Source organism: Ursus americanus, chromosome 24, assembly GCF_024610735.1.
Source record: "Ursus americanus isolate L20-20 chromosome 24, mUrsAme1.1.p, whole genome shotgun sequence".
Classification (NCBI taxonomy): domain Eukaryota; kingdom Metazoa; phylum Chordata; class Mammalia; order Carnivora; family Ursidae; genus Ursus; species Ursus americanus.
Window position 1 is genome coordinate 3,052,406 of NC_142150.1, and position 7,622 is coordinate 3,060,027.

The following is a 7,622-nucleotide window of genomic DNA, read 5'->3' on the forward strand; positions in this document are numbered from 1 at the left end:
GGGGGAAGCTCTGGGCCGAGGGAGATGCAGCGCTGGTCCCCGCCTGGGCACAGGCTCCAGCCCTTGAACAGAAGGGTCTCCGGGTCCGCCGTCGTGCCGACGCGAAATAGAGCGGCGCGTGCGCGGAAGGGGCCGAGATTGCCGCCGCGGGCAGGGGAGAGAAGGGCTGGACTGGGCGCTCGCGGCGCCGCGAGGCGAGGCTGCGAGGGGCGGGTCCGCGCGCTGCGCCTCCCGCGCTCCGGCCGCAGTTCTGGGCGCTGGGGGCGGGCGGGGGAGGAGCCACGTGGGGAGGAGCAAAACCTGGAGGCCCGGGAACCTCGGGCAGAGCCAGAGCGGCGAGAGCCGGATCCCGGGCGCTCAGCCCAGGGAGAGCGCGCCGTCCGGGCCCAGCACCGCCTCAGCGCTCCAGCCCGCGGCGGCGCTCGCCTTCCGGGCGCAACTGACGACAAGGGCCGGAGCTGACGGGGCGAGACTCCCAGGCTCCTAAACCGTCGCAGAGCTGCTGGGCTGCCCGCCGCCCCCGCCGCCCCGCCGGGGCCCAGACCGACCCGCCACCTGCGTCCCGGGTGCGCCATGGATTCGGAGAAGAAGATATCGGTGTGGATCTGCCAGGAGGAGAAGCTGGTGTCTGGTCTCTCTCGCCGCACCACCTGCTCGGACGTGGTGCGGGTGCTGTTGGAGGACGGCTGCCGGCGGCGACGGAGGCAGCGGCGGAGCCGGCGGCGGGGGGCGGCCGGCGAGTCGCCAGGCCGGGAGGAGCTGCGGGAACTCCTGGACGAGGAGGACGAGGACGACGACGAGGCGCTGCCGCAGGGCATGCTGTGCGGGCCCCCGCAGTGCTATTGCATCGTGGAGAAGTGGCGGGGCTTTGAGCGCATCCTGCCCAACAAGACGCGCATCTTGCGCCTCTGGGCCGCCTGGGGCGACGAGCAAGAGAATGTGCGCTTCGTGCTGGTGCGCAGCGAGGCGTCACTACCTAACGCGGGCCCCCGCAGCGCCGAGGCGCGCGTCGTGCTCAGTCGCGAGCGCCCCTGCTCGGCCCGGGGAGTCCCGGCGCGGCCCAACCTGGCTATGACTCAGGAGAAGCAGCGGCGGGTGGTGCGCAAGGCCTTCCGCAAGCTGGCCAAGCTCAACCGGCGGCGCCAGCAGCAGCCGTCGTCGCCCTGTTCGTCCACTTCGTCGTCCACCGCCTCCTCCTGTTCGTCCTCGCCGCGGGCCAGCGAGAGTGCTTCCGTGGAGCGCATGGAGACGCTGGTGCATTTGGTGCTCTCACAGGACCACACCATCCGTCAGCAGGTGCAGCGGCTCCGGGAGCTGGATCGCGAGATCGATCGCTATGAGGCCAAGGTGCACCTGGACCGCATACGGCGACACGGGGTCAACTACGTGCAGGACACTTACTTGGTGGGCGCAGGCATCGAGGTCGACGGGCCCAGCCCTGGAGAGGAGCCGGAGGCGGCTGCGGCTCCCCTGGACGGCGACGCGCAGGCGGCAGCGCTGGAGGAGCTGGCCCGGCGGTGCGACGACCTTCTGAGCCTGCAGGAGCAGCGAGCCCAGCAGGAGGAGTTGCTCGAGCGCCTCTCAGCCGAGATTCAGGAGGAGCTGAACCAGAGGTGGATGCGGAGGCGCCAGGAGGAGCTCGCCGCGCGGGAGGAGCCCCTGGAGCCTGACGGTGGCCTCGACGGCGAGCTGCTCCTGGAGCAGGAGAGGGTCAGGACGCAGCTGAGTGCCAGCCTCTACGTCGGGCTCCGGCTCAACACGGACCTGGAGGCCGTCAAGTCGGATTTGGATTACAGCCAGCAGCAGTGGGCCAGCAAGGAGCGCGAGCTGCAGGGCCTTCTCCAGACTTTGCATACGTTGGAGCTGACGGTAGCGCCCGACGGGACTCTCGGCTCTGGCGGACCCTCCCGGGAAGCCCGGCCTCAGGGCTGCGCCGAGGTGTGGGTGGATCAGGCCCGCGGACTGGCCAAGAGCTGTGCTGGCAACGACGAGGACTCCGATACCGGGCTGAGCTCTATGCACAGCCAGGACTCGGACTCGGTGCCTGTGTGCGAATCTCTTGTGTAAGGGGAGCAGGGTGGGAGAGGGGAGGACCCTTCTCCCTTCCTCGCGGAAAGCACTGGCATGGCCGGCTCAGGGGCTTGAAAGCAGGCTGGGGGTGGGCCGGGGAGCCCTGCCAGGTAGCAGCGCTCCCACCGGGCCAGGGGGAGGGCTGCAGACGCCTGTCCTGCGAGGGCGCTCCTCTGGTTCCCGAGTGAGTATAGAGGGGTGCGGGACAGGGAGGCCAGGTCTCCATTCCAGGTTCTTTCAGGGGAAGGAAGGAGGGAGGTGGTGAGAACCTCCTGTACTGGAAAACAAAAGCCCCAGGGAAACTGACGTGGTCCGAACCCATTTTCAAAAAAAAAAAAAAAAAAAGAAAAAAGAAAAAGGTATCATGAAGATTTCAGCAATCTTTTGTATGGGAAGGACTGAAGGCAGCTAGAACTTTAGTTTGTGGCATAAAGTGCTTTTAAAAGAAACTTGGATGAAAAGGAAATTCCTTGAATGTTAATTGTGACTGTGAACGTGTTAAAACTAGCCAAAGAGGAGCACTGGTGTTGGTCTCAGCCTTACTTACATCTCTGATAAAACCCACAGGCACCCAAATCCTGGCTCTTTACATTTCTGCAGGTTGGGGAATTGCCCATCTGCTAAACTGCGTCTTTTATTTTCTTACAAAGGCTGAGCTGTATGGAAGTCTAACCCTGCATTTCCTCCTTGCAAATACCGTATGTGTTAAAATAGAATCCTTTCCCTAAAATAACCTTTTATTATTACAAAAGCCAAACATCACGCTTTTGAGATAGAGAAGCCTGGCAGACATAATCCCCGGTTACCCTTTAATGGAGGCCCTTTGGGATTTGCTCCGGCAAAGGGACCTGTGCTGTCCTTTCTTTTCATTCGTGTCGTCGCTTCATCCACGGAATCACAGTTCCTCCAGGAAAAATAAAAGGGAAGTTAGCAGAATTCAAGCGAAGTGCAACTGGAGTTGCTATGTAATGAGCTCTCTGGTTGAAACTGAGACTTGAAAGCAAAGATCTTTGTTAGTGTTCAGCTTTTGAACTAAGCTATATGATTAAAACCAACCATGACCTCAAGGTATTTTACCCCCACCCGAGTCTAACTTCAGTAGCTTTGGTCAGAGATTAATTAGTTACTTGTCCAAGCCTAATGGAGAGTGCAAATATCAAGGTTTACTCGATAAGGGCCCCCAAAAGAAAACATAAAATAAAACAACCTAATAGTACACCTTGGCTGAGCAATTTGATTAACCCAGGGCACGGAGCCATAGATAAATGCATAGAAAAGTAAGCTGAAAGACCGCCCGAGTTACTCTTGTCTGGCTCATGCCTTTGCACACGCCCCAGATACAAGTGCAACACCTCTCCCTTAATAGCTGGTGACGGGGCCCTGGTGGGGACCCAGTGTAATTGTTCAGTTACTTCAATGAGAAGTTATCAGTTGTAGCTAGCTGTTGCCCCGTGGAAGGAGCCTGTTGGCCGCATTCCCTCCGGAGCTCAGTACTTCTGAGGAATGTGGGATCTAATCTGTCCTGAGGCGGTAGTAACAATGGGGCGTGTGTGGTGCCAGCCTGCTGCAGAAGCCTGCGATCGGGCTAACCGTGGAGGGGCTGGCTCCAGTCTCAACACCACATGTGAAGATAACTTAAAAGGTCTGGCTTTATCGAGAAGTTTCTTTCCTTGCAGAGTTTCTCTGTCTGCTTGTTGCCCGCAGGGACCTGCCCACCTGACCTCCTCAAACCATTTGAGCTGTCTCCTTTTTGGAGAGAGCCCCCCCCCCCCGCCACATGCTATTACAACACACGTGGATATTTCAGATTTTCGAGTAAAATGGGAATGAACCGGCCATTTTCTTAATTGATGCTTTCAAAAGACATTAGCTGGCGTAATGATGGTTTTTTAGTTTCATCGGATGCAGAAAACATCTATGCATTTGGGCTCGAGCATGATTAAAATGCGGAGGGGACCGAAGGAAGCCACTGTCCGAGACGATCATTTGGTCTGGTAAACAAAGCCTAATGATAGCTTCCCTTTTGAGGCAGAGGTAAAATCCTCATTAGACTGTGACAAACGCTACTTGTCTGAATGGTTTATGCTGGCAGTGGGCTGACCTGGTGGTTTTAAAATTATTGTGCTTTTTTTTTTTTTTTTTTTTTGGTCCCCCAGAGTGGTAGGGGTGGTGGTTCTTAGATGTTTATTAACTCAGAACACAGAAGTTGGCAGAACAGAACCGCCTGGCAGAAAGGGGCTGTTTTCCTTTTCACTATTATTATTTTAAAGTTTGACAGGCTGCTGACATCAGCAAATAATGCCTGAAGCCTGTAAAGCAAATTAAGCCACATCACAGGGAGAAGGCCTGTGGGATTCTCTGGTGCCCTCTTTCCAGAACCTTCCTGTCCTGTCCACCTGAAGATGTTTCTCCAGTCTTCAGGCAGCGTGGAGGCTCTGTTTATAACAGAGCAGCCCAGTCTGCCCATTTCTCCTTTCATCCAAATCAATTATGTCCCCAAAAGGCACTCTCTGTGTGGGTAGGAGAAAGGAGAAGAGGGGAAGGGGGTGCCAAAATAGAAAGGAGACAATAGCTATTTTTACTAAGAGCTCTCGCAAGCCTCAGAGAGGTGCAGTGTGGATATAAAAAGGACCAACACGGCACCTGTGCCTAGAAAGTGCCTAATAAATGCTAGATGTTGAAAAAACGTCATTTCACTTAAAAAATAATCATCGTGGCACTAAGAATGAGAATGAATACATTGAGGTGAAAGCCTCAGCACTGAGGATGTCAGAGCCCCTGGGAGAAGTGACCCCTCTCCTGGTGTCCAAGCAGAACAGAAATCTTGGGGAGGAACCGGCAAGCTGGCAGAGGACAGGCCAGGCCCCATCCTTGTTGGGAACTGATAGAATGTATCGTGGCTCTGATGTTAGGTATCCCCTTCTGAGCCATCTCCCAACCAGAAAGATTTCATCTGGTAGTTCTGTGTGTTTGCTTATAAAGTGTGATGATGATGATTTGCTAATTAGGCAAGTTACGTACTGTGGTCCTTAGGATGAACCTCACAATAGCATAGTAAAAAGAAAGAAAGGTCACTCAAAATCCTGTCACCAAAAGCTTACCACTGCCAAAATTTGGCATATTTTCCTTCTTGACCTTTTGAATTGTGAAGATTCCATATTCTGCTTCTTTTTTTAAGAAAATAATTTCAGTGAGATTGTAGAGATGCTTTTATGCTCAGGTTTTGACCTTGTGAAGTTTCCATCCACCTGTTGGATGCACCATCGTGCCTATAACTGTTCTCATATAAGTAAGTTGTTCCTGATATATATATATATATATATTTTTTTTTGCTATTATAACATAACACTGTGATAGGCTTCTCTGGGCACGTGTCCATGTTCTCCAGTAAAATGGAAAGAGACTTTCCAGGTCATAGAGTACAAACATTTAAGGACTTGATACTTAATCGCCAAATTGCTTTTCCAGAGATTTGTTCTAATAACAACCTGCTACGGGTGATGGGGCCTATTTCCCCACACCTTGGCTTTCATTAGATATTACATTTTGTTAAGAAAACATTTGAACCAGAATTAATTAATTAGTACTTTGCGGTTCCAGGAATGCAGGGCTGACAACCACTGGCTTACACTATCCTTACAACAGAAACGTGGGTCGTCTGACCAGAAATGTTAAGCAGGTGTGGTGCTTTCTCTCCTTCCTGCTTTCCTTGTCTTCCCTGAGTACCTGCTTCGTCATAGTGATCTTGTCTCCGATCAGAGTGGGCCAACAATCTGTCTGCGCAGGAGGGGCAAAGGGTAGGAGCAAGAGTAGGATAGAATTAACACGTAAGAGAAACAGATTTATAAAAAGCAAATATTCATTATCTTTTTTCATCTTGAGTCCATGAGAAAAGGTTATTCCTAGAAGGTGATGTTATAACATGTATTTGATTTTGTGCTTCTCCTTACCCATTCCTATTAAAAATTAAACCAAAATGAAATAAATACATAAGCCCGCTATTAACAGCCTCTAATGAATGGTTTTGATTTTTCTGGAAATTTCTTTCTACCTATGAAATAACACCTGAGCGCATCTTTAAATTCTTGGAAAGGGAAAATTTGGCCATGAAAATCTGTAAAATTTCCCATGTGGAAAATGTTTGTGAGATGGATTGTCCTACACAGAAAGAAAGGAGGGTGTGGAGAAACTATTTTTTTGCTGAGTACTTTCCAAATGCCAGATCCTTGTGCTGAGTATTGTCACATGAATTTCCTCTGCATTCATCTTGTGAGATAGAACTCTCTAACCTCCGATTTTTAAAAAATATTTTTTTATTTATTTATTTGAGAGAGAGAGAGAACACGAGCAGTGGGGAGGGGCAGAAGGAGAGGGAGAAGCAGGCTCCTCACTGAGCAGGGAGCCTGATATGGGGCTCGATCCCAGGACCCTGGGACCATGACCTGAACCAAAGGGAGACGCTTAACGGACTGAGCCACCCAGGTGTCCCTAACCTCCAATTTTTACAGATAAAGACACTAAAGCCATCTAGCTGGTAAGCAGCAGGAGTAGGACTTTAACCCTAGCCTGAGTCGAAAACCTGTTCCCATTTTGCTCTGTCCACAGGCATCTCATACCCATGAAGGGTTCAGCGTGTTGGGAGAAGAGATTCCTCACACGTCCTACAGTGTTGGCACTGGAAGGGCCTCAGAAATGATCAGGTCTTGTCCCAGGATTTCCACCAGGAAGGTGGAACGACTTTCTCAAAATCTTGGAGCCGGTGAACATCTGCTAGGTGGGGATTTAGGAAAAGATAAAGGAGGAGAAATTCCCGTGTAAATATCTGGGCATCTGTCTGTCAGAGGTGAAGTCCTTGCCAGGGGAAAAGAATTTCTCCCCTCAAATTAACACCCTGTGTATCAGCATGGAAGTTTTGACTGAATGCCCTAAGGGCACAGGTGGGTAGTCAACAGCAGGGACTCCTAGGCCATCAGGGCAGACAGCTGTGTGACAGTCACAGTCACATCTGGAAGGTGGTACCAATCACGGCTGTGCTGAACCTGCCTGCCCCGGGGCGGGGGGCATTTTTAACCATACCTCATTTCCTGTTGAGCCTCTGGGCACATGAGGAATAGGGTGGGGGGTGTCAAGGGAGGGAATGTTGGGCTTTCTGAGGACTTCTGTGCCTGTGGAGTTAGGAATGCACTCTTGATTTGGGACATCTGTGGCCACACTCACTCCCCTGAACACATGTGGCCCAAGCCTGGATTGTTTTGTAGGATCACTGGCCCAGCCTGTCTGCCCCTCTCCTCCATTCCCTTAACAGTTTTTTCTGTCTCAGACACCTCCAGGATTCCCCATAGCTTTCAGGATAAAATCCATATTTCTTAGCAGGATTTATGAGATTGTCGGTTATCTAGCTCAAGACCGCTCTCCAAGGCTCACCGTCCCCAGCCTTCAAACCGCAGAAGCAAATGGATCCTGTCTTCATTCAGGTCACACCGCCACCCTCTGGTTGTGCAAGGGCCCCGTACTTCTCCTTTGACTTCATGTTTCCTTTCATTCCCCAGTCC

The 7,622-nt window shown here is 52.3% G+C and overlaps 1 protein-coding gene across 1 annotated transcript; it reads left to right on the forward strand.

The window, feature by feature from the left end:
* Nucleotides 1–316: 316 nt before the first annotated feature.
* On the forward strand, nt 317–6,071 carry RASSF10 (Ras association domain family member 10). Its single transcript, XM_045796521.2, has one exon. It carries the CDS (start codon nt 574–576, stop codon nt 2,065–2,067), a length of 1,494 nt encoding a protein of 497 aa, XP_045652477.1. The 5' UTR covers nt 317–573; the 3' UTR covers nt 2,068–6,071.
* Nucleotides 6,072–7,622: the final 1,551 nt, after the last annotated feature.